Raw genomic sequence first — 27,549 nt, forward strand, 5'->3', positions numbered from 1 at the left:
AAAAAAAAAAAGAAAGAAAGAAAAGGCAACCTGCGGAATGGGAGAAAATATTTATAAGTTGTATCTCAGGTAAGGACTTAATATCCAGAATATATAAAGAACTTTTATAGCTTAGCAGTAAAAAAAATTTTTTTTATTAAATATGGGCAAAACAGGCCTGACCTGTGGTGGCGCAGTGGATAAAGCGTCGACTTGGAACTCTGAGATTGCCGGTTCAAAACCCTGCACTTGTCTGGTCAAGGTACATAGGGAGTTAAAGTTGATGCTTTCTGCTCCTCCCCCCTTTCTTACTCTGTCTCTCCCCTCTGTATAATTAATAAACATTTAAAAATATATATATATGGGCAAAACACTCAAATAGGCATTTTACCAAAGATGATATGAAATGGCAAACATGAAAAAGATGCTTAACATCACTAATCACTAGGAAAATGCAAGTCAACCACAATGAGATAGCATCTCATACCTATTAGATGGTTACTATAAAAAATATATGTATATGCCAGACAAGTGGTGGTACGGTGAAAGAGTGTCTACGTGGAACTCTGAGGTCCCTGGTTTGAAGCCCCCAGGTTGCCGACTCTGAGTGAGGGCTCATCAGCATGGGGTTGCTGGCTTGAGCAGAGGAACCGTCCACAGGATCCCAAAGCTTGCCAGCTTGAGCCCACAGGTCACTGCTTAAGTAAAGGAACACATACAGCCTTGATGAAAGCACATATGAAAAGCTCAATGCGTAACTAAATTGAAAGCAACTACGAATTGATGCGTCTCATCCTCTCCCTTCTCATCTCTAACACTCTCAAAAAATAAAAAAAACAGTGGCCAGATAGCTTAATTGGTGAAGGCGTTGTCCTGATGCAGCAAGGTTGTAGGTTCTATCCCTGGTCAGGAGACACAAGAATCAACCAAAGAATGCTTAAGTAAGTGGAACAACAAATCGACCTTTCCTCTCTCTGTCTGGCCAGGTAGGTCAGTTGATTAGAGCATTTTCCTCTTATACCAAGGTTGTGGGTTCAATCCCCGGTCAGGGCACATAAAAGAATCAATCAGTGAATACATAAATAGGTGGAACAACAAGTTAATGTCTTTCTTTTCTCCTTCCTCTTGCTCCCTAAAATCAATAAATGAAAAAATATATATTTTTAAAAGTTTACCTCAACTCTAGCACTCACATAATCTTTGTGATCTTTTTGCTATTTTGACATTTCATAATTAATGTTTCTTTGATTTCCACTGTGGTTGAATATTACTTCATGTTTGCTATCTATATGTAATCCATCTTTTGTGAACTGTTGATTCTTTGTCCACCTATCAGAGTATTACAGATTTTATCAATTTATATTACTTTGTTACACACACACACACACACACACACACACACACTTAAGAAAAAACCTTTCTAGCCTGACCAGGTGGTGGTGCAGCAGATAGAGCTTCAAAGTGGGATGCGAGGACCCAGGTTTGAAACCCCAAGGTCTCTGGCTTGAGCATGGGGCTCACCAGCTTGAGCGCAGGGTCGCTGGCTTGCGCGTGGGATCATAGACATGACCCCATGGTCGCTGGCTTGAGCCCAAAGGTCGCTGGCTTGAAGCCCAAGGTCACTGGCTTGAGTAAGGGGTCACTTGCTCTGCTGGAACCCCCCGGTCAAGGCACATATGAAAAAGCAATCAATGAACAACTAAGGTGCTACAATGAAGAGCTGATGCCTCTTATTTCTCTCCCTTCCTGTCTGTCCCTCTCTATCTCTGTTAAAAAAAAAAAAAAAAAAAAAAAGAACCTTTCTAGTTTTTGTAATTTAACTTCTAATTTTGGTGGTGTTAGATAATCCCAGATCCTTCTTTTTGTTACCTTTATATGAAATTCTTATATATATTAGATCTATGTTTTTATCCTATTCCATTGACCTACTGGTACCACACTGCTTTAAATAATGTAGCTTTACATTATTATCAGGACAATACATTTTAATATGTAATAACAACAGTTCCTCATTTCTCCTTTTTTCAAAATTTTCCAAGGTTTCAGCTTTTATTTTTATTTACTAATGCCAATTAAACGCTTTCCTTTTAACACAACTATAAATGGTTTATATTATTGCCTTATATTCTATTATATTTAAGTAGTATTCAGGGTAGCCATATATCTTTTTATATTTTTATTATTTTATTATAATTGCTGACAATGTAATGCATTTTTCTTTGACATATTTTTTAACTTTTTTTATTTTATTTATTCATTTTTAGAGAGAGAGAGAGAGAAAAAGAGAGACAGATGGGGAAGAGGAGCAGGAAGCATTAACTCCCATATGTGCCTTGATTAAGGAAGCCCAGGGTTTCAAACCAGCAACCTCAGCATTCCAAGTCAACACTTTATCCACTGTGCCACCACAGGTCAGGCCTGACATAATTTTGATACTACTCATTCAGCAATATTCCCAAATGGTATTAAGTATTATTTCTATGTAATATTTATAGAAAGAGAACATTAAGTGGCCTAAAATTCAGCATCAAAACCAAAAAGTTAGCCTTACTGGTGGTTGCACAGTGGATAGAGTATTGACCTGGAATGCCGAGATAACAGGTTTGAAACCTCGAGGTTGCTGGGTTGGGCATGGGCTCATCCAGCTGGAGCGCAGGCTCTCCAGCTTGAGTGAGGGGTTGCCGGCTTGAGCACGGGATCATCAACATGACCCCACAGTCGCTGGCTTGAGCAAAGGGTCACTGGCTCGTTTGGAACCCCCCCCATCAAGGGACGTATAAGAAGCAATCAATGAACAACTAAAGTGCTGCAACTATGAGTTGATACTTCTCAGTTCTCTCCTTTTTTTAAATTTTATTTATTGATTTTTTTTTTTTTTAGAGAGAGAGGAGTGAGAGAGAGAGACAGAGAGAGAGAGAAGGGGAAGGAGCAGGAAGCATCAACTCCCATATGTGCCTTGACCAGGCAAGCCCAAGGTTTCGAACCGGCGACCTCAGTGTTCCAGGTCAACGCTTTATCTCACTGCGCCACCACAGGTCAGGCCAGCTCTCTCCTTTCTTGTCTTGTCGTGGATCAGCGTGGTTCGTAATTCTGGGTCTTGAGTGAGAATGGTGCGGAATTAAGAAAACAATTCATTAAGAAAAAAGGATGGGATCAGGAGGCCTCTTCTATGCTGATGGCAATATCCTGAGTGCCCCATAGCCCGTTTGCTTTATTATTTAGCCATATGCAAATCAAGGAAGTCCTTGATACAAAGTTACACATCTGAGGCTAAAACAAGAACTCTCCCAAGGCATAAACAGGAATCCCCCTACCACTCATAAGCTAAATCAACCAACATCTGAACAAACAAAGAGCAAGAGGAAGGGCATGTAAATTGCTTCTAGCAACTTAAGCAAGCAAATGAAGTGGGTGCAAATACTCAGTATCATAGCCAATATGGAGGTGGAGGGGGAAGGACTTAGCCTTTTGCTAAGCCTCGATTTTACAAAGGCTTTTTGCCATTTGCAGTCTACAACATTGTCTGTCTCTCACTACAAAAACCCAAACAGCCTGACCAGGTGGTGGCACAGTGGATAGAGCATCGGACTGGGATGCGGAAGGACCCAGGTTCGAGACCCCGAGGTCGAGGTCGCCAGCTTGAGTGCAAGCTCATGTGGTTTGAGCAAAAGCTCACCAGCTTGGACCCAAGGTCGCTGGCTCTAGCAAGGGGTTACTCAGTCTGCTGAAGGCCCGCGGTCAAGGCATATATGAGAAAGCAATCAATGAACAACTAAGCTGTCGCAAAGCACAACGAAAAACTGATTGATGCTTCTCATCTCTCTGTTCCTGTCTGTCCCTGTCTATCCCTCTCTCTGACTCGCTCTCTCTGTCTCTGTTAAAAAAAAAAAAAGAAAGAAACCCAAACAAAACACAAGAAGTTAATTCAGACTGGTCTGATTACCAGAATTCTGTGTACATCTCACTACAAAATTTCACTGCTTTGACAAGAAGTTTATGTGGCAAATAAAAAATCCTGAAAAACAGAACAAGATGATTGTATTTCAAAAATTAACATTCAATCACTACTAGGAAGTTTCTTATATATATTTATAGAGCATTAATTTACATTATATTATTGCTTGAGCCAAAGATCACTGTAATCAATATAAATAGTTAAAACAATTTTTGTTTTTCCTCAAAATACCGTATTTCCCCAAGTATAAGACGCACCTTAATTTTGGGGCCAGAAATTTGGAAAAAAAATGTATTACATAAAGTTATTGAAATCAAGTTTTATTCATCATAAAATTCATACAACTCCTCATCCATGTAAAAAAGCGGGAAATCAGCCCTGGCCGGTTGGCTCAGTGGTAGAGCGTCGGCCTGGCGTGCAAAAGTCCCGGGTTCGATTCTGGCCAGGGCACACAGGAGAAGCGCCCATCTGCTTCTCCACCCCTCCCCCTCTCCTTCCTCTCTGCCTCTCTCTTCCCCTCCTGCAGCCGAGGCTCCATTGGAGCAAAGATGGCCCGGGCGCTGGGGATGGCTCCTTGGCCTCTGCCCCAGGCGCTAGAGTGGCTCTGGTCGCAATAGAGCGACACCCCGGAGGGACAGAGCATCGCCCTCTGGTGGGCAGAGCGTTGCCCCCTGGTGGGCGTGCTGGGTGGATCCCGGTCGGGCGCATGCGGGAGTCTGTCTGACTGTCTCTCCCCGTTTCCAGTTTCAGAAAAATACAAAAAAAAAAAAAAAAAGGGAAATGCAAGTAAAAAAAATCTACAACCACTGTATAAGACGCACCCAGATATTAGACCCCAAATTTTTTGAAAAAGGGTGCATCTTATACATGGGAAAATATGGTAATGTTTTTGTTTTTAGGTGTTAGTAAATACTGAAAACTTCATAAAATATAGTAATATAATTTATAAATAAAATACATCAACACAATACTAATAAATTTCTTGTAGAAAACATTTGGGTATTTTTTAAGTTGCCTCCTAAAATTTAGGAGTACTCGGAAAACACAGCTTCTGAAGATGTAGTAATGTTTACATAATCCTTTTTCAGAGTCTTGACATAAACAGCTCTTGGTTCTACTTTCAACTGGTTTGTCTTCAAAACATGATATTTGATGGCAAAGAATGGTATCTCTTCAGAGTTCTTGTGTCATTTTGATCTGTATGAAGATGCCGGATTGAACAAATGCAGCCGACAGAATTAAAAATTTTAACACTTGAATGTACAGGATCACGCAAAACAGAGAATTCTGAGGTTTTCTGCTGGCTTTTTTTAAATGGAAAATTGTCATTCATGAGGTAGTTTTCTTTACTCTTTTTTGAACCTGTGTCTTTGTCTTCCAGTGCCCGAGCAAGCATGTAGCTCACTTTTCTCTGATGAGCCAGAGCTTCTTCTTTATCATTCAGCTGCGTGCACAGAAATGAAGAATGTGCCAGTTAGTCAATAAATAACCATATAAAGCTACAGTCAGAAGTATCTGATCAAAATGTTCAATCTTTTATCTGTCAAGTCAATCAATATGAATAAATTAAGTCAGTGTCCACTGATTCCCAAGCATTATGCTACATGGTACGGAGGTTGTTTTTGTTTGTTTGTTTTATGAAAGAATAGAAAACTATTCCTCTTGCTAAAAATTTTTATGTCATCTGAAGTGAGGTAGGAAATATCTAAAAGCAGCATGTATTTATCTCTGTAAAAGAATTTTAAAGTTACATATGAAATTTTTATATACTTATATGCAAATAAATAACAATAACACTCATATAGATAAGTATGTTCATATAATTTGGGTCTCTTAATTTGGTCATCTATGAAATGGAGATAACAGGACTGATTTCCAGCTTGTGGTAATGATCAAAGGATATAATGTGTGAGGAAGTGGATGAACACTTTAAAAATCCCTGAGTAAATAGACCTTGTATGAACTATGTAACTATGTAAGTGCAGATGACAGAGATGCCTGGAGTTAATTACAGGAGACCCCTTATTTCAAAAGTGAAGCTTTAAACTTGCACAGGAAGAACATGGATGGGGGATGTGAGAAGAGTATGTAGAGAGTTTAGCTGCTGAGATCAGATGTGTTCAGGGAGGTATGACCATAGACAGCAGCGAGTTTAAAAAGATGAAGATGATAATTCTGGAGGGTCTGGGGAAAGAGCATAAAAGGCAGGTGTGTTGCCTGGACAGTGGTGGCACAGTGGATGGAGTGTTGACCTGGGATGCTAAAGTCCCAGGTTTGAAAACCTGAGATCTCCAGCTTGAGCGCAGGCTCATCCGGCTTGAGCGTGGGGATGCCAACTTGAGCACAGGATCATCAACATGATCCTACGGGTGCTGGCTTGAGCCCAAAGGTCATTAGCTTGAAGCCCAAGGTCACTGGCTTGGCTGGAGACCCCTGGTCAAGGCACTTATGAGAAGCAATCAATGGGCCCTGGCCGGTTGGCTCAGTGGTAGAGCGTTAGCCTGGAGTGTGGAAGTCCCAGGTATGATTCCCAGTCAGGGCACAAAGGAGAAGTGTCCATCTGCTTCTCCACCCCTCCTACAGCCATGGCTCAATTGGAGTGAGCTGGCCCCAGGCACTGAGAATGGCTCCATGGCCTCCACCTCAGGCTCTAAGAAGAGCTTGGTTGCTGAGCAACAGAGCAATGCCCCAGATAGACAAAGCATCACCCCCTAGTGGGCTTGCCAGGTGAATCACAGTCGGGACACATGCAGGAGTCTGTCTCTGTCTCTGCCTCCCCTCCTCTCACTGAATAAACAAAAAAAAAAAAAAAATGAGAGGGAGAGAGAAGCAATCAATGAACTAAAAGTGCTATAACTACAAGTTGATGCTTCTCATCTCTCTCCTGTCCCCTCCCGCCACCTCCTCCCTGGCTTTTTAAAAAGGCAGCTGTAGACAGTAGAGTTGATTTAATAGGAAGCAAAAAGATTAGCTTACCAACCATCTCTAACAAAAAGAAAGCAAGATACTAACCAAATCTATCAGCATGTTAAAGATTTCCTGAGGATTATCCTGGTCTTCAGTCCTTTTAGAACTATTTTCTGAAGGGAGCATACCCAAGAGTTTCTGCCCTAAGGTCTTCTTGGTCCTTTGTGATAGTAGTCCTAAAATTGAACAGGAAAATCCAGCTGAGACATAAAATGACACTCACTGATGCAGTGCTTCCAGGAAAAGAGGTAAGTACGAAGCAAGGCTAATTCATTCCTCATTCAGTCAGGAGGCTGTCCTCCTCATGAGACTTCCAGCACAAGGAGTCCGGCAGCACAGTGCAGTGGGAACAGCACAGCCTTTAGAGCCAGCATGGTCAATGCGAGGAGAGGGCCACAGTGACAATCCGGAGCAACGCCCTGCCATTCTGTCACATCCCGCTCCTCAGCTGGCAACAGTGGCTGCCCCATGGGAGAGAATGCAGCCAGCCCATGCTACCAGGTCATCTGTCTTCCAGAGGAGCTAGCAATCCTGATATGTATGTGATATTTCCTCATTTAAATGTAAGCCACTTTCCCACATTATTTGAGAACACTATGCAGACCCAACAAAATGCGTACAAGCCAGTGGCCTCTGAACCAAAAACTGCTTTAGAGCCAGAAAGACCTGAACTTGAAGCCTTATTTAGCCACTTACTAACTTACTTACTAACTCTTCCCAGGGGAAGAGTTCTCTGAGCTTCACTTCCTCACCTCTAGAATAAGAAAGAATACACCTCAGGGCTGCTGTGCCATTCTATACCAGAGTATCTGCTGTGGGGGCAGAGTGGGCAGTTAGCGCTCAATGGGGACAATTTCTGTTCGGGAAGATGAAAAAGTGCTGCAGGTGGATGCTGCTGATGGTTACACAACAATGTGAACGTGCTTAATGTATAAACATGGTTAAAGTGGTCATCGAATGTGTGTTTTACCACATACTCACAAAAAACGTTGTGAAACCACCTAGCCCAGGCACTGACAATGTTGAAATGTCCACATTCTGAAATATGTACACGGGTGTTCTTCATCTATAGAACGGACACAATGTATAGTACAAATCTACATATTTTATATCCTTTACGCAAAGAAAGGTTCAATATTGTTTTTGGAATGCTGTGCAAATGTTCTCATGGAAAATCGAGAACAGATAAACTAGTGACTGGGCTCACACCTGACTGATTCTTCTGCGAGCAACTGTGGCAAAGGGGAAACCACTTGGCAACTTTGATGACAGGGTGAATCTGCCTCTATTTGCAGTAGAAAAAAAATGGACTAGGCTTGGCCTGACCTGTGGTGGCGCAGTGGATAGAGTGACAACCTGGAATGCTGAGGTCACCAGTTCGAAACTCCCAGCTTGCCTGGTCAAGGCACATACGAGAAGCAACTAGGAGTTGATGCTTCCTACTCTTCCAACACTCTCTTCTCTCTAAAAAATCAATTTTAAAAAATCTTTTTTATTTTTATTTTTTAAAGACTTTATTTATTCAATTTTCAGAGAGGAGAGAGAGGGGGGGGGGAGGAACAGGAAGCATCAACTTCCCATATATGCCTTGACCAGGCAAGCCCAGGGTTTCGAACCGGTAACCTCAGTGTTCCAGATCTAGGCTTTATCTCACTGCGCCTCCACAGGTCAGGCAAAAAAATCTTTTTTTTTTTTTAATTAAGAAAAATGAACTAGGCTTATAACCTATCTTAGAACTTGTCTAGCTGACACATCAAGAAGAAAAGTTGATGCTTTAAGTGTTAGCCACCCATAAGAAAATGACCTGCAATAAACATCCTATATCTATTCACAATATTGGACTACACTAGAAAAATGAATCAAAATCTTGCCACTAAGAAACTCACAAAGAGTTACTGAAACTTGTAAGGACTTGTACAGGCTTTGCAGAGATGAATCAATTATTTAAATTCTGCTTCTAGATGTAAGGAGACATAGTCACAGGTTCTGGGAGTTAGGAGGCAGACATCTTTGAAGGCTGTTATTTCGCCCACCACGAAATGAGAGTTCCTGCCCCAGAGGGGGGTGGTGAAGGTCAAAGGAGGACACACATGCCAAGTGCTTCACACAGAGCCTGGCACACAGCTGGGGCTCAGTGAGTGTTCTGGCTTTGGCTACTGGGGACACGTTGACATCCTTCACTGAAGATGGAGAATTGGGAGGAAGAACAGATTCAATGGGGAAAGGAGATGAGGGAAGAAGGATTCCATGTTCCTGAATCTCAAAGACCCACCCATCAGAAGCTGACTGTGCAAACCTATTTAGAACCTCAAGGAGAGCTCTCAAGCCAAGGGTCCTCGACAGAGCTGGCTTCCAGACTTACAGAATCTCATGACAACTTCTAGTCATGTGTCCTAATACATGCTGAGCTCTCTTTTGAGCACTTAACATAGAGGAACTCAGTGACTCCTCACCACAGCCCTGTAAAGTAGGCACTAGTGTTATCCCCCTTTTACAGATGAGGAAACTAAGGCTTAGAGAGGTTGCCCAAGGTCATGCAGAGCTGGGATTTCAGCCCAGGTAGAGTTCATGCTTTTAACCATCAGAAAAAAAAAATCTGCTTCTAAGTCTCTCAGTGCCTTAACAGGAAAAAAACCAGACTGGGAGCGATGCCTCTCAAATCGTATTTTCTATGGCAAAATTCCTGAGGTTTATCACTAGTAGAGAAAGGCAGGAATTCTGGAATATGAAATGAGTCCGTACTCAAGTGCTGAAATGAATACGAATCTATCTATTAAAAACCCAGTTTTGTCCACATAGCACTATCCTTATGGCTAACCTCCATGCACAGTTCTGGGGGGCCTTCTATGCAGGTGGCAGAATGTGACAGGCTTTCACAAGATTACTTTAACCATATCTTTCCCCTCCTTTATCCTATCACTCTTCTCACTACATTCCATCAAAACAAACAAGATAGATTTCCAAAGGGATCTGCCTTCAACCAACAACACAAAACACCAAAGTATACCTTTGAAATTTTTGCAGTTCAGCTCCTGTCAATGGCCTAACTGAGAGAAGAGGTACCTGAGGAAGGTCACCTACACATCTGTTGTCCACGGTAGAACTAGATATTCTTAATGTTTTCCACTGATTCTTAGGCTAAATACACCTGATCTGTGATGGCACAGTTAACAAAATGTCAAACTGGAACTCAGAGGTCATCGGTTTGAAACCCTGGGCTTACCTGGTCAAGGCACATACATATGGGAGTTGATGCCTCCTGCTCCCCCTCCCCCACTTTCCTCTCTCAAATAAAGAAAGAAGAAGGCTAAATACATGGGCTGTGTTTATTTCTAAGGCAAAATCACCTACCTTGAGTGGGACACTGAAGTTATCCTTCAGTTTCTGTCAAAAAATTATTATAGCCTGACCTGCGGTGGCACAGTGGGTAAAAGTGTCGACTTGGAATGCTGAGGTCGTTGGTTCAAAACCCCAGACTTGCCTGGTCAAGGCACATATGGCAGTTGATGCTATCTTTTTATATATACATATATTTTTTTTATTATTTTTTTTTTTTTTTTTTTTTTTTTTTTTTTTTTTACAGAGAGAGGGTTAGATAGGGACAGACAGGAATGGAGAGAGATGAGAAGCATCAATCTCATTAGTTTTTCATTGTGACACCTTAGTTGTTCATTGATTGCTTTCTCATAGGTGCCTTGACCGTGGGCCTTCAGCAGACCAAGTGACCTCTTGCTTGAGCCAGTGACCTTGGGTCCAAGCTGGTGAGCTCTGTTCAAACCAGATGAGCCCACGCTCAAGCTGGCGACCTTGGGGTCTCGAACCTGGGTCCTCCTCATCCCAGTCTGACGCTCTATCCACTGCACCACCGCCTGGTCAGGCGGAGTTGATGCTTTCTGCTCCTCCCCCGCTTCTCTCTGTCTGTCTCCTCTCTCTAAAAAATGAATAAATAAAATCTAAAAAGAATAAAAAAGGTCTACCAAAAGACATTTAAAAAATAAAAAAAATTATTATACAAAACAGCCATATAAAGTCCTGGCCAGGTGGCTCAGTGGATAGAGCACCAACGCCGGCACATCAGAGGTTGCAGATTTGACCCCCATCCAGACATATACAAGAAGCAAGCAATAAGTACACACCTAAATGGAAAACTAACTGAAACAATGAGTTGATGCTTCTCTCTCTCTCTTGCAAATCAATGGAAAAAAAAATTTTAATTAAAAAAACCAGCAGCTTGACCTGGGATAAAGCATCAACCTGGAAATGCTGAGGTCGCCAGTTCGAAACCCTGGGCTTCCCTGGTCAAGGCACAAATGGGGGTTGATGCTTCCTGCTCCTCCCCCTTCCCTGTCTCCTTCTATCTCTCTCCTCTCTGAAAATTGAATAAAGTCTTTAAAAAAACAAACAGCAATATAAATATTGATTTTGTATTTACTATAAATCACTATTGAAGACTTAGCCATTATATTTGCTTAATGGCCTCTATAAGTCTCACACCACAAAACTTTTAGAAGTTAATTTCAGGACAATGTGGAGTGCTTCTTTAAGAATGAGAGTTGGCCGATGGAGGCAATCAAGCACGAGGAGACTGCACAGCCTGTGTCCTGCTATGTGCGTGTATGTGTGCACCCATGAACCCATGACTAACTTCCAGTTTTCTCTGCTGGGTCCCCACCCTGCTTCCGACTTTCCACAGTAGCACCCAAAGAAGAGTTCCACCAGCGCTCTCACTCTAGCCCTCGTCATAGAGTCTGGGAATGAGGCACCTTGGCTCCCACTGGACACCAGTTCTGGCAATAGGTCCTTTTCCTGACGCACTGGGAAGTCTGCAGTGGGACGGGTATGGTGGGTGCTCCGACGTAGGAAGCCCAGCCTTCCAGCTGCACCTGCATGGGCAGTGCCGAGGGAGACAGGAATTTGCTGTTAAGATTTTTCTTGGGGGTGGAGTGTCCTCTGTGAGGGGCTTGTGGCTGTCCTTCCTATGTACATAAATACAGTATTTTCCACAAAAAAAAAAAAAAAAAAAAGAATGAGAGTTGAGCCTGCCCAGGCGGTGGCTCAGTGGATAGAGTGTCGAACTGGGATGCGAAGGACCCAGGTTCAAGACCCTGAGGTCGCCAGCTTGAGCGCAGGCTCATCTGGTTTGAGCAAAAGCTCACCAGCTTGGACCCAAGGTCGCTGGCTCGAGCAAGGGGTTACTCGGTCTGCTGAAGGCCCACGGTCAAGGCACATATGAGAAAGTAATCAATGAACAACTAAGGTGTCGCAACGAAAAACTGATGATTGATGCTTCTCATCTCTCTCTGTTCCTGTCTGTCCCTATCTATCCCTCTCTCTGACTCTCTCTCTGTCTCTGTAAAAAAAAAGAAAAGAAAAAAAAAGAATGAGAGTTGAACCTGGTCTGTGTGGCACAATGCATAAAGCCTCGAGATGACCAGTTCAAAACACCAGGCTTGCCCAGTCCAGGCATATACAACAACCAATTAATCAACAATTAAATTGAAGCAACTATGAGTTGATACTTCTCGCTCCACCCCACCTTCTCTCCTTTCTCTGTAAAAATCAATAAATAAAATATTTTTTAAAAAAAGAAAAAGAATGAGGTTGATAAAAAGATTTTCCCTTTTTGCTCTGACTTCCATATGATGAATATTCTAAATATAATTTTTTTTTTTTTTTTTTTACAGAGGCAGAGATAGACAGGGACAGACAGACAGGAACTGAGAGAGATGAGAAGCATCAATCATCAGTTTCTCGTTGCGCGTTGCAACTTCTTAGTTGTTCATTGATTGCTTTCTCACATGTGCCTTGACCGTGGGCCTTCAGCAGACCGAGTAACCCCCTGCTGGAGCCAGCGACCTTGGGTCCAAGCTGGTGAGCTCTTTGCTCAAGCCAGATGAGCCCGCGCTCAAGCTGGTGAGCTCGGGGTCTCGAACCTGAGTCCTTCCACATCCCAGTCCGACGCTCTATCCACTGTGCCACCACCTGGTCAGGCTAAATATAATTTTTATAATACGCCTTTTTCTTTTTGAGCGAGAGAGAGAGGGGTATGGAGAGAAAGACACACAAGAAGGAAGAGATGAGAAGCATCAACTCGTAGTTGCAGCACCTTCACTGATTGCTTTCTCAGCCTTGACTGAGGGGCTCCAGCTGAGACAATGACCACTTGCTCAAGCCAGTGACTTTGGGCTTCAAGACAGCGATCTTTGGGCTCAAGTCAGCGACCATGGGGTCATGTCTATGCTCCCATGTTCAAGCCAGCAACCCCATGCTCAAGCTGGTGAGCCCATGCTCAAGCCAGATAAGCCTGTGCTCAAGCCAGCAACCTTCGGATTTCAAAGCTGGGTCTTCAGTATTCCAGGCCAACACTCTATCCACTGCATCACCACCAGGATAAGTTATAGTATGCTTTTTTTAACCTATGTTCATAGTTCTTACTTACCAATTATTATTATCCCTGTAAGCTACTTCTTACCATTTCAGAAAAGGGATGAGTAAAGTTTAGTTAATGAAGCTAAAATTCACAAAACTTAATCCATATACTATTGCTAATATGCACTATTTGAAAAAAATGTTTTCAAACAAAATAGTTATCTACTGTTAAGCTTTATTTTTAATATTACAAGATTCTTACTACTCCTGAAGTTCATCTAAAGATGAGACATATTGAATTTAGGGTTATGAATTTTAACATATTAGAAAATATTTAGAAATACAGTCATCTCAGATTTTACTACTAAAATATTAAAACTTCTTGCCTGACCAGTCAGTGGCGCAGTGGATAGAGCAAGGGTTGGGAACCTATGGCTTGTGAGCCAGCTGTGGCTCTTTTGATGGCTGCATCTGGCTCACAGACAAATCTTTAATAAAAAAAAATAATAACGTTAAAAATATAAAACATTCTCATGTATTACAATCCATTCATTTCCTACTGCTCATGTTCATGGTTGCAGGTGGCTGGAGCCAATCACAGCTGTTCTCCGGAACACCAAATTTTTATTGGATAATGCGTAACATACACGGATCATTATATGGCTCTCATGGAATTACATTTTAAAATATGTGGCGTTCATGGCTCTCTCAGCCAAAAAGGTTCCCGACCCCTGGGATAGAGCATCAGACTGGGACACAGAGGACCCAGGTTTGAAACCCTAAGGTTGCCAGCTTGAATGTGGGATCATAGACATGACCCCATGGTTGCTGGCTTGAAGCCCAAGATTGTTGGCATGAACCCAAGGTCGCTGGCTTGAGCAAGGGGTCACTCACTCTGCTGTAGTCCCCGCAGTCAAGGCACATATGAGAAAGCAATCAATGAACAACTAAGGTGCCGCAATGAAGAACTGATACTACTCATCTCTCTCCCTTCCTGTCTGTTTGTCCCTATCTGTCCTCCTGTCTCTCTCTGGCACACAAAAAATTTTTTAAACTTCTAATAAACTTCACTTTAATCTTTCTTAACTAATAAATAGTTTTAAATTGAATATTAAATTGAAGCAATATGAATTCTGAATAATATTGATACAAGAAAACTGATATTGACCTTTTAGAGAAACTAAAATTCATTTTAAAATAGCTACCTTGTTTAATCCCTGGCCAGATAGCTCAGCTGGTTAAAGCATTGTTCAATACACCAAGATTGTGGGTTCAGTCAACCAATGAATTCATAAATAAATGGAACGAGTCAGTGTTTCTCTCTCTCTCTCTCTCCCTTCCATTCTCTCTCTCTTTTTCTTTTTTTAGATTTTATTTATTGATTTTTGGAGAGAGCAGAGAGAGAGGGAGAGTGAGAAAGAGTGAGGAGGAGCAAGTAGTATCCACTTATAGTAGTTGCTTCCTGTATGTGCCTTGACCAGGCAAGCCCAGGGATTTGAACCAGCGACCTTAGGTGCCTTCCTTTCTCTCTAAAATCAATAAATTTTAAAAATGGCTCTTTTGTTGCTATTGCATGGTCTATTTCAATTGTAACTGTATTCTCTCATGCCATTTTTATATATTTTGTTTACACTAACACGGTAATACTTAAAAATGGCCATGAACTTTTGATAGATCTATCAACCTAAACCTTAACTTCTGTTTTATTTATTATATTTTATTAATTTGTCCAATTTAAGATATTTCCTTTATCCCAAAATGTCTCTTCCAGAATCTTATATGTCAATAAAGTTTAATCAGATAGATACATTTAATGTGGGGTTTCACTGTTGTCTTCAATATTATGTCCTTCTTGGCAGTTTCCCTTTAATAATCAAATACTCTTATTCATTTTTCTACTAAGCATGGTCTTGTTCAAATGAAATGGAAGAGCACTAAAAAAGAGTCTCCTGTTATTTTTGGTTTTGCTGATCGAATAGCTTATGTGTATATGTAACATCCAATGACCCCTTTATTCCCATAGATACCAATTTTTATAATAAATCAAAACTATATGCAAAATTTCAATTATTAGCCATAGTATTAAATGTGTTTAATCAACTTTGATTATACTTGAAATTATACCAGATTACTGCCATTATAGTTCATACTTACCATCCTCTTTAAGGTGCTTCCAATTTATCCATTTTGTTTCTTTTTTACACATTTTCTCCATTTGTGTCAATCTTAGTGCCTGGTCATTTTTCCTCATTAATTGTTGCTCAAATGCAATTCTGAATGCATCTGCCATTATGTAAGCTTCTTCTTTACTCTTCTGCAAAAGTTCCAGCTGGTTGTGAAAGGAAGTTTGAGAGGTGTCACAGCAAAACCAGAATAATTGTTGCCAGAAACTGAGTCAGATTAGCAAATGTAATCTCCCTGCCACACCAGTAGCATGGGTCTGTCTGTCTTTGGTCAACTTCATCTGCTTTAATGAATACTTGCCAATTCTCTTTTGTAGTAACTGCCCACTCTGAACTAGATTACCAGAAATTTCCCTTATGGTGCCCATCATTAATTCTACTCTTGGACTTCATTATCCTAAACAGGCCCTGTGTGTGCTCTCTCCTACTAGGAAGAAGGGAGGATGCCAAAGGCTGCCGTTCAGTACTGCCTTGGGCCATTCCAGACAATAACTGAAAAAATAATTTTGAATATCATCTTTCAAATACCTCCTTAGTTGACCCCGAATTGTTAATGTTTAGCTGTTAGTTTTTCTATATAGTCTGAAGACTTTAAATTCCATACCTTCACTAACAATCTTTTTTTTTTAATTTTTATTTATTTATTTTTTACAGAGACAGAGAGCGAGTCAGAGAGAGGGATAGATAGGGACAGACAGACAGGAACGGAGAGATGAGAAGCATCAATCATCAGTTTCTCGTTGCGCATTGTAACACCCTAGTTGTTCATTGATTGCTTTCTCATATGTGCCTTGACCGCGGGTCTTCAGCAGACTGAGTAACCCCTTGCTGGAGCCAGCGACCTTGGGTTCAAGCTGGTGGGCTTTTCCTCAAACCAGATGAGCCTGCACTCAAGCTGGCGACCTTGGGGTCTCGAACCCGGGTCTTCTGCATCCCAGTCCGATGCTCTATCCACTGCGCCACCGCCTGGTCAGGCACTAACAATATTTTTTAAATTATGGTCCACGTACTGTATTTGTTATTAAAGTCTAATTAAAATGGCAGTTACCATTTGATAAAATGCCAGACATGTGCTAAACATATGTCTACTTCCTCTATTTCTTGAAACAACCCTCCGAACTAGTTATTACCCTCCATTTAACATACATTTCCAAAGCCATACAGCTAGAAAATGATGGATCTAAGGTTCAAACCTTGGTCTGGCTAGTACAAAGGTTCCTTCCACTGTACCTTACTGCTTTTCTAGGAAGCCTCATGTTTACCGCCCCATTAATCAGTGTTGCCAATCCTAGTAATTTTAAGCATAAGTGCACTTTCCCTCTAATATATAGTAATTTTAGGGCCATCTATAAACAAAAGAAACAGAATTTAGGAAATATTAAGGACAACATTAGTTAAACAACTTCATGTGCCTACAATAGTGTGCCAAGTACTATTTGTTTTCTGGGACCATGTAAACCAGGCGTCCCCAAACTATGGCCCCCTGAGGCCATTTATCCGGCCCCTACCGCACTTCCAGAAGAGGCACCTTTTTCATTGGTGGTCAGTGAGAGGAGCACTGTATGTGGCGGCCCTCCAATGGTCTGAGGGACAGTGAACTGGCCCCCTGTGTAAAAAGTTTGGGGACCCCTGAATAAAGTCCAGTTTATATCTACTGTAAATACTACCATATAAAATGAAGCACCAGTTCCATAGCCAATGACTCCTAAAATAAAGCTAGTAATTGTAGATACTTCCATTTATTCTATAATAGAGAAACAAAACCAAAGCTTTTACTGTTTTGGTAACACAATACCTCTTGTTTGAGCTGAAGAAGCATTTTCCGAGCAGAAGCTGCCATTTTGGCACAGGAACAGGGGCTTCCTCCGGGACCGTGACAAAGGCAGGCTCCAAGGACCGCAAGCTTTAAATCCAAAAGCATTATCCCATTACTAAATGTCACACTGCCTAGCTAGACACAAGTGCAGGACCACACTCACACATACCCATGCACATTTCTGTTCAAGCATCTGATTCAAAGAAACTGGAAAGGGAAACAAAAATAGAAGCTGAGATCAGGATTTCAGGATCCAAGTAAAGATTAATTATATACAAATAAGGAAAGAACGTTGCTCGGAACAAAAACATAATGGAATTCTACCTTACTTCTTTTCACTCTCCACCTTTGCCTTTAACTTGGCACCAGTTTCCTACAGTTCTGATTCCTTGGCAGGAGCTTGACGTAATGGAATAAATATTAATATCCACACTGTAGACTTCCTGTGACTGGACTTGGCCCTGCTGCCCAGCAATCATTACTGCCAGCTTCTGTCAGGGACAGCTCCATGCTCAGAAATGAATGAATTTTTTTTTTATTATTTATTCATTTTAGAGAGGAGAGAGGGAGAGAGAGAGAGAGAGAGAGAGGAGAGAGAGATACAGGGGGGAGGAGCTGGAAGCATCAACTCCCATATGTGCCTTGACCAGCCAAACCCAGGGTTTCAAACCGGAGACCTCAGCATTTCCAGGTCGACGCTTTATCCACTGCGCCACCACAGGTCAGGCCTGAATGAATTTTAATGTCAATGAGGAAAACAATCATTTGTCTACTCCTTAAAAAACAGTCTATGGTTGCATAATGTGAGACCCTACTAACACAGCCTCCGTTAAAACTGTAAAAATAAGGACTAAAAGGAAGGAAGTGGCTACCATATCCCTTAATGTCCAGAAATGTCATACATGAAGAAGGTATGGTACCAGCAAGACAAGAACTGATCGGGGCAAACCCATGGGCTTCTCAGTCTCAAATCGCTAAGTATAGTACTATCCTAAAACACGTAACAGATGATGATGGTAGAAAGAAACGTAGAAAATTTCCATCTTGCTAAGCTTTCATACCTGCTTACCTACCTCAAGACTTGAAACCTCTGTAAAGCCACTTTTATCATCATACATGTTTTCCTGAACCATCTTCTGCTGTTTGATATCAAGCATAGCAAGGGCTTCCAAATACTGTTGATTCAAACCTAGGAAGGCCATATAGGAAAGTGTTAGTTATGAGGGCTAACTCTGGCCTCACCTAATCTTCTTACATTAACATCTATACTCATTTCTTTTTCTTTTTTTTTTTTTTCTTTTTCTGAAGCTGGAAACGGGGAGAGACAGTCAGACAGACTCCCGCATACGCCCGACCGGGATCCACCTGGCACGCCCACCAGGGGGCGATGCTCTGCCCACCAGGGGGCGATGCTCTGCCCACCAGGGGGCGACGCTCTGCCCACCAGGGGGCGATGCTCTGCCCCTCCAGGGCGTCGCTCTGCCACAACCAGAGCCACTCTAGCGCCTGGGGCAGAGGCCAAGGAGCCATCCCCAGCGCCAGGGCCATCTTTGCTCCAATGGAGCCTTGGCTGCGGGAGGGGAAGAGAGAGACAGAGAGGAAGGAGGGGGTGGGGGTGGAGAAGCAAATGGGCGCTTCTCCTATGTGCCCTGGCCGGGAATCGAACCCGGGACCCCTGCACGCCAGGCCGACGCTCTACCGCTGAGCCAACCGGCCAGGGCTATATTCATTTCTTACAGGCAATGCATATACATCAGGCAATACACACAAAATTTGGCCCCATCCAGAAAATCTGATACAATAGTGGGTATTAAGTGAGATAATACATGTAACACTAGATAAAATGTTATTACTTCTAATGTGGAAGTATATTATTTTTTTTCCTGAAGTGAGAAGCGGGGAGGCAGAGAGATAGATGCCAGGATCCACCTGGCATGTCCACTAGGGGGCAATGCTCTGCCCATCTGGGGCGTTGCTCTGTTGCAACCGGAGCTATTCTAGCGCCTGAGGTGGAGGCCATGGAGTCATCCTCAGTGCCCGGGCCAACTTTGCTCCAACAGAGCTTTGGCTGTGGGAGGGGAGGAGAGAGAAAGAAAGAAAAGAGAAGGGGAAGGATGGAGAAGCAGATGGGTGGTTCTCCTGTGTGCCCTGGCCAGGAATCGAACCCGGGACTTCCACATGCCAGGCCAATGCTCTACCACTGAGCCAAACGGCCAGGGCCTGGAAGTAAGTATCTTAACTTTGCAACTGAAATCTAGTCTACATTTACTCCTGGAAAATTTGTAGCATGGAGAAAACTTACAAAGGCAAATTATCCAGAGACTTGGTAGATAATGAGACAACCAGATGATGGGATTTCATACATTGTATTATGTCAGATGTACCCTCTATCCAAACTCTGTCAGATTTTTCTATTAAGAGTTTTCACAAGAGGATCTCAAACCATTTAGGATAAGGCCCCAGCTATCTATTAGAGAGAAGAAAACAGTAACTTTTCCCTCTTGTTGCGGTGTGGGCTGGACTGGAGGAAGGGGAGGGGCTGTGATTATACGTAGCTTCTGTCTGGAGAACTAACCTAACACAGGAGAAATCTCCATCTGCTCAAATCACTGGTACCAAAAAGCACCGTGTGTATGCAGTTCTTACCTGGGACTTGTGGCATTGCCACAACTCATTCAACTATACTGGGTAAAGTGTCCCTCTCAGGCCCATGACCTGACTTACAGCTTATTTTGTCCCATTCAAGACAGCATACTAAAACAGTTTCTCTCAAAAGTGAGAATCAACATCTTCTCTCTCTTTTTTTTTAAATTTAGTGAGAGGAAGGGAGGCAGAGACAGACTTCCACATGCCACCCAACCAGGATCCACCCGACAAGCCCACGAGGGGGCGATGCTCTGCCCATCTTAGTCCATTGCAACTGGAGCCATTTTTTTAGCGCCTGAGGCGAAGGCCATGGAGCCATCCTCAGCACCTGGGGCAACTTGCTCCAATGGAACCATGGCTACAGGAGGGGAGGAGAATAGAAAGAGAGAAAAGTGATAGGGGGAAGGGTGGAGAAGTAGATGGGTGTTTCTCTTGTGTACACTAACCAGAAATTGAACCTGGGACATCTATATGCCAGGCTGACGTTCTACCACTGAGCAAAATGGCCAGGGCTCCGTATCTTCTCTCAAAAGTTTATAAAATGTTGGTACCACTTTAATATTCTTTTTTTTTAATTTTTTTTAATTTTTTTTAATTTTTATTTATTCATTTTAGAAAGGAGAGAGAGGGAGAGAGAGAAGGGGGGAGGAGCTGGAAGCATCAACTCCCATATGTGCCTTGACCAGGCAAGCCCAGGGTTTCGAAACAGTGACCTCAGCATTTTCAGGTCGACGCTTTATCCACTGCGTCACCACAGATCAGGCCACTTTAATATTCTTAAAACACTTTAATATTTTCATTAATTTTTTTTATAAAGTGGCTTATTATATAAGGGATGTGTGTGTGTGTGTGTGTGTGTGTACACATACACACCTGACCCTTGAACAACACAGGTTTCAACGGTGAATTTTTCACTAAATCTACAGTGGGCCTTCCTTTCCCCCAGATTTCACATCTGCTTATTCAGACATCTTCAAATCAAAATACTGTTTTCAATCCATATTTGGGAGTCTGCAGGTGCAGAGGGCTGATTGTATGCACTGTTCTACACTATTTTTATTTATTTTTAATTTTTATTGAATTTATTGGGGTGTCATTGGTTAATATACATCATTGTAAATGGGGGAATTTGAGCACCACATATTTGATCTCCCTAATAGTGGAGTCTGGAACCAATCCCCATGAACATGGAGGGAAGACTTAAGTTTTGGGGGAGTCAAAATTATATGTGAATTTTTTAATCCACAAGGGTTGGGTACCTGTGTAGTTCAAGTGTCAACTACATAGGTAAAAAAATTTAAATTATATTTTTAAAATTTATTTTTTAAAAATTTTTAGAGAGGGAGAAGCGAGGAGAGAGACAGACACACCAATCTGTTCCTGTATGTGCCTTCACCGGGGATCAAACTCGCAACCTTTACATACTGGGATGAGGCTATAACCAACCAAGCTATTCAGCCAGGACAAAATTTCAAATTATTAATAAGTAAAATAATGACTTGAAAAATTAAGAACTGTATTAATGATAAAGAAAAAAGAGACATTTTTGAAATAAAATAATAATAAATAACTATACAATTAAAAACTTTTCACCTGGAAATGCTGAGGTCGCCGGTTCGAAACCCTGGGCTTGCCTGGTCAAGGCACATATGGGAGTTGATGCTTCCAGCTCCTCCCCCCTCCTCTCTCTCTCTCTCTCCTTGCTCTCTCTCTCTCCCTCTCTCTCTCCTCTCTAAAACAACAACAACAACAACAAAAAAAAAACCCTTTTCCTACTAGTGTCCCAATAAAACATACCTACTCAGGTTTCTCAGACATTAGGTGCTTTAGTATTCGGTTTCACACTGAGTATAAAAGCTAAATGATAAAGGAGGGCCAGGGAAAAATTTTATAATATGTTCAAGGTTTTATTTTTGAGTTATGGTACTAGATAATTGCATAATATTATCAATGTTATGAATTGTTCACTTTTTAAAATCATTTTTTTAGCCTGACCAGGCAGTGGTGCAATGGATACTGTATGGAACTGGGAGGCAGAAGACCCAGGTTCGAAACCCCGAGGTTACTGGCTTGAGTGTGGGCTCACCAACTTGAGCGCAGGGTCGCTAGCTTGAGCATAGGATCATAGACATGACTCCATGGCCACTAGCTTGAGCCCAAAGATCGCTGGCTTAAAGCCCAAGGTCACTGCCTTAAACAAGGGGTCACTCGCTCTGCTGGAGCCCCCTGGGTCAAGGCACATATGAGAAAGCAATCAAAGAACAACTAAGGTGTCGCAACGAAAAACTAATGATTGATGCTTCTTGTCTCTCTCCATTCCTATCTGTCTGTCCCTATCTATCCCTCTCTCTGACTCTCTCTCTGTCCCTGTAAAAAATAAAAAATAAAAAATATATATATAAGGCCCTGGCCGGTTGGCTCAGTGGTAGAGCGTCGGCCTGGCGTGCAGAAGTCCCAGGTTCGATTCCCGGCCAGGGTACACAGGAGAAGCGCCCATCTGCTTCTCCACCCCTCCCCCTCTCCTTCCTCTCTGTCTCTCTCTTCCCCTCCCACAGCGAGGCTCCATTGGAGCAAAGATGGCCCGGGCGCTGGGGATGGCTCCTTGGCCTCTGCCCCAGGCGCTAGAGTGGCTTTGGTCGCCACAGAGCGAAGCCCGGAGGGGCAGAGCATTGCCCCCTGGTGGGCAGAGCATCGCCCCCTGGTGGGCGTGCCGGGTGGATCCCGGTAGGGCGCATGCGGGAGTCTGTCTGACTGTCTCTCCCCGTTTCCAGCTTCAGAAAAAAAAAAAAAAAAAAAAAAAAAAAAAAAATATATATATATATATATATATATATATATATATATATATATATATATATAACTTCAAGATACTAGTATGTTGTCTCTATTACTATGTGTGTTAACACATAACACTGTATAAAATGAATCTTTTAACATAGTATTTTAAAAGAATCATCAAAATATAACTCTTACTTGTATTTTCAGACTTCAATGTTTTAATTTCTTCTGTTTTTAGTTTCAAAGTTTCTTTGAGGACTGCATTTTCACAGTTTAGTCTGGAAAACAAGTACCCTTCAAATAACTAAAACATTAACATTTTGTACTTAAATAAGAATATATTCGCCAATAGGCAGATGCAAAAATGTTCAACATCACTAATCACTAGAGAAATGCAAGTTAAAACCACAATGAGATACCACCTCACACCAGTCAGAATGGCGCTCATTAACAAAACAACACAGAGTAAGTGCTGGCAAGGATGTGGAGAAAAGGGAACCCTCCTGCACTGCTGGTGGGAATGCAGACTGGTGCAGCCACTGTGGAAAACAGTATGGAGATTCCTCAAAAAATTAAAAATGGAACTGCCTTTTGACCCAGCCATCCCACTTTTAGAAATATATCCTAAGAATACTCAATCACTAATTCAAAAGAAGAAATGCACCCCCATGTTTATTGCAGCATTGTTTATAATAGCCAAGATCTGGAAACAGCCCAAGTGTCCATCAGTGGACGAGTGGATTAAAAAGAGGTGGTACAGCCTGACCTGTGGTGGTGCAGTGGATAAAGCATCAACCTGGAACTCTGAGGTCGCCAGTTCAAAGCCCTGGGTTTGCCTGGTGAAGGCATATACAGTATGGAAGTTGATGCTTCCTGCTCCTCCCCGCCCCCTCTCTTTCTCCTCTCTAAAATGAATAAATAAAGTCTTTAAAAAAAAAAAAGCAGCAGTGGTACATATACACAATGGAATACTATGCGGCCATGAAAACGAAGGAAATCTTACCTTTTGCAACAACATGGATGGATCTGAAAACTATCATGCTAAGTGAAATAAGCCAGGCAGAGAAAGAAAAATATCATATGACCTCACTCATTTGAGGACTCTAATGAACAATATGAACTGAGGAACGGAATAGAGGCAGAGGCGGGGTCAAAGGGACCAGAGGGAAAGCAGACAGAGGGAAAGGAGATGAGAGGATGGGATCAGAGAAAGGAAAGAGATTAGTGAAATTATATATACATAACACAGCATTATAGAGAGCAGGACAGCAAATCCTAGAGGGAAGGGGGGCAGGCGTTGGCAGGAGAGAGGCAAGGGGGATGTTGAGGGAAACACGGGCGTAAGGGGGATGTATTCAGTGGGACACTTGAATCTATGTAAACACAATAAATTAAAATCAATAAAAATAATACTTTCATCCTGGCCCTGGCTGGTTGGCTATGTAGTTGAGTATCGGCCCAGCGTGTGGAGATCCTAAGTTCAATTCCCGGCCAGGGCACACAGGAGAAGCAACCATCTGCTTCTCTACCCCTGACCCTCTTCCTTCTCTCACTCTCCCACTCACTCTCTCTCTCTCTCTTCTCCTCCTGCAGCCATGGCTCAAATGGTTTGAGTAAGTTGGCCCCAGGCACTACAGATGGCTCCATGGCCTCACCTCAGGTGCTGAAATAGCTCAGTTGCCAAGCAGCAGCCCCAGATGGGCAGAGCATCACCCTATAGGGGCCTTGACCAGTGGATCCTGGTCAGGGCACATGTGGGAGTCTGTCTTTCAGCTCCCCCACCTCTCACTTAATAAAAAATAAAAATTTTTAAAAAGAATATTTTCGTCCCATAATTAGAGCACAAGAACTTAAATATAATTTTCCCTTCTTCAAAACAATCTAGAAATCATATGTTTCACAAAATAAAGGTAATTTAAAGGAGTGTGAGAAGGTTTTGAAAGTCTCTAAATCCTTCTGCATAGAAAGCTAAGAAAGAATCAGAACCATAAGTACCTCTAAGGCATCTATTTTGAACATTCTCTTTACTAAAGTTTTAATTCAACTTAATAACCATTCGATTAGCAACATATGTCAGGCTTAAGTTACCTTCAAAAACCTGCATAAAAGACACATAGGGAGCCTGATCAGACAGTGAAGCAATGGATAGAGCATCAGACTGGGACGCGGAGAACCCAGGTTTGAAACCCCAAGGTCCCCAGCATGAGCTCATCTGGTTTGAGCAAGGGCTCACTAGCTTGAGCCCAAGGTTACTGGCTTGAGCAAGGGGTCACTCGCTCTGCTATAGCCCTCCAGTCAAGGCACATATGAGAAAGCAATTAATGAGCAACTAAGGTGCTGCAATGAAGAATTGATGCTTCTCATCTCTCTCCCTTTCTGTCTGTCTCTTCCTATCTGTCCCTCTGACTCTCTCTCTATCTCTGTCAAAAAAAAAAAAAAAAAAAAAAGATAGGGAGCTCTGGCCACACAAAGAGAGCCCTGACCAGATAGCTTGATTAGCTGAAGCTTCATCTTGAAGCACAGAGGTTGCTGGTTCAAAGGCACACACAGAAATCAATTGATGTTCCTGTCTCTCCCTTCCTCTCTGTAAAATCAATAAAATAAACATTAAAAATTTTAAAAAAGGCACATAGGGAGCTTTGTCTATTAACTAAAAAAAATTGAAATGACTTATAAGAGTTCTTTTTTTTTTTTTTGTATTTTTCCGAAGCTGGAAACGGGAGAGAGGGTCAGACAGACTCCCGCATGCGCCCGACCGGGATCCACCTGGCATGCCCACCAGGGGGCGACGCTCTGCCCACCAGGGGGCGATGCTCTGCCCCTCCAGGGCATCGCTCTGTTGCGACCAGAGCCACTCCAGGGCCTGGGGCAGAGGCCGAGGAGCCATCCCCAGCGCCCGGGCCATCTTTGCTCCAATGGAGCCTTGGCTGCGGGAGGGGAAGAGAGAGAGAGGAAGGAGAGGGGGAGGGGTTTAGAAGCAGATGGGTGCTTCTCCTATGTGCCCTGGCCGGGAAACAAACCCGGGACCCCTTGCACGCCAGGCCAAAGCTCTACCACTGAGCCAACCGGCCAGGGCCTTATAAGAGTTCTTGCCTGACCTGTGGTGGCACAGTAGATAAAGTGTCGACCTGGAAATGCTGAGGTCACTGGTTCAAAACCTTGGGTTTGCCTGGTCAAGGCACATATGAGAGTTGATGCTTCCAGCTCCTCCCTCCTTCTCTCTCTCTGTCTCTCCTCTCTCTCTCTCTCTCTCTCTCTCTCTCTCTCTCTCTCTCCCTCTCTCTCTCCTCTCTAAAAATGAATAAATAAAAGAAAAAAAATAAAAAAAAAAAGAGTTCTTAAAACAATAGTTTTTGTAACTAAAACCAGCAGCCAGATTGGTCAGTTTATTTTTTAAATTTATTATTATTTTTTTTTACAGTGACAGAGAGAGAGTCAGAGAGAGGGATAGATAGGGACAGACAGGAATGGAGAGAGATGAGAAGCATCAATCATCAGTTTTTCGTTACGACACCTTAGTTGCTCATTGATTGCTTTCTCATATGTGCCTTGGCCGTGGGCCTTCAGACCAAGTAATCCCTTGCTCAAGCCAGCGACCTTGGGTCCAAGCTTGTGAGCTTTGCTCAAACCAGTTGAGCCTGCGCTCAAGCTGGCGACCTCGGGGTCTCGATCCTGGGTCCTCCGCATCCCAGTCCGACACTCTATCCACTGCACCACCGCCTGGTCAGGCCGGTCAATTTATGACTAAATAAAATATGTCAGGACATTTTACAGCAATGTTTGTGTGAAATGTTCTATATGCTGTGCTCAGGAGTGGCCTCAGATCATTAAAACTGTGATCAGGAAGTTAAAGCTTCCCAATTAGAAGTGAATGTAAATTTAAGGCATTCTGTTTCTTTAAATTACTTAACAAATTAATACAATATGAAATCAGGTTCCCACGCAATGCGTGTAGCCCTTGAGAAATAAAGCACCTGTGTTAGTACCTCTTCCTAGTACTCTAGCTGAGCTTCCAAATGAATTCTGATTAATGCTAAGGTTCTGATTAAATTCTTCAGAAGCTTACAAATACTTTATTAGATCCACTTAAGTTACTTTATAAATTGTAATTTTTAAAAACTACTCAGTCAAAAGCATTAACTTTGCTATCTGGTTAACAGAATTATCCGAGTCTGTTCAGCCAAAAGAAAATACAGGGGGAAAAATTAGGTAAACAAAACTATCAAAAAGTTAAAACGTATTACATAGTCTCTTGATGAAACTGTGGAGAAACAGGCACTCTCCTGCATTGCTGGTAGGAATGTAAAGTGGTACAGGCCTTCCATAAAGGAATTTACAACACCTAATAAATCTATGTATGCACCTATCTCTGACTCAGCAATTCCACTTCTAAGAAACTGCCCTGAAAATACATCTCCAACAACACAAAGTACATACATATGTCAAGGTTATTTGTTGCAGCAGCATTTATAATCGCAAAATACTGGAAACAATCTAAGTGCCTATATATAAGGGAATGGTCGAGTACACTATATATGGCACATAGTGGAGTGATTTCCAGGGTGTGTGTGTGTGTGTATACATAATATATATATTATATTATATATATATAATATAATATATATATATTTAGCAAGAGAGAAAGAAGGAGAGGCCAAAAGGGAGAAAGATGAGAAGCATCAAGTCATAGTTGTGGCACTTTAATTGTTCCTTGATTGCTTCTCATATGTGCCTTGATGGGGGCTCAAGCCAGGCCGGTGTGACCCCTTTAGGATATATTATTAAATGGAAAAATCAAAATGCAAAAGAATATCTAAAGTATCTTTTGTGTAAGAAAAAAGGAAAAATAAGAAAAC

At 42.2% G+C, this 27,549-nt stretch overlaps 1 protein-coding gene across 2 annotated transcripts in view; it reads right to left on the reverse strand.

The window, feature by feature from the left end:
* Window positions 1-3,896: 3,896 nt before the first annotated feature.
* CCDC125 (coiled-coil domain containing 125) overlaps window positions 3,897-27,549 on the reverse strand; it is a 35,246-nt gene continuing 11,593 nt past the window's right edge. Inside the window, exons 6-12 of one of the 2 annotated variants that reach the window (XM_066376423.1) lie at window positions 22,889-22,971; window positions 18,343-18,458; window positions 17,249-17,356; window positions 15,425-15,599; window positions 11,665-11,784; window positions 6,947-7,077; window positions 3,897-5,378 (exon numbers count right to left, since the gene is read on the reverse strand). In XM_066376423.1, the coding sequence (XP_066232520.1) occupies window positions 5,070-5,378; window positions 6,947-7,077; window positions 11,665-11,784; window positions 15,425-15,599; window positions 17,249-17,356; window positions 18,343-18,458; window positions 22,889-22,971 (1,042 nt within the window). In that variant the 3' untranslated portion in view covers window positions 3,897-5,069. The remainder of the gene's footprint in view (window positions 5,379-6,946; window positions 7,078-11,664; window positions 11,785-15,424; window positions 15,600-17,248; window positions 17,357-18,342; window positions 18,459-22,888; window positions 22,972-27,549) is intronic. The other variant, XM_066376433.1, reaches the window with a different exon arrangement.

This window comes from Saccopteryx leptura, chromosome 1, assembly GCF_036850995.1.
Source record: "Saccopteryx leptura isolate mSacLep1 chromosome 1, mSacLep1_pri_phased_curated, whole genome shotgun sequence".
NCBI classification, from domain to species: Eukaryota; Metazoa; Chordata; class Mammalia; order Chiroptera; family Emballonuridae; genus Saccopteryx; species Saccopteryx leptura.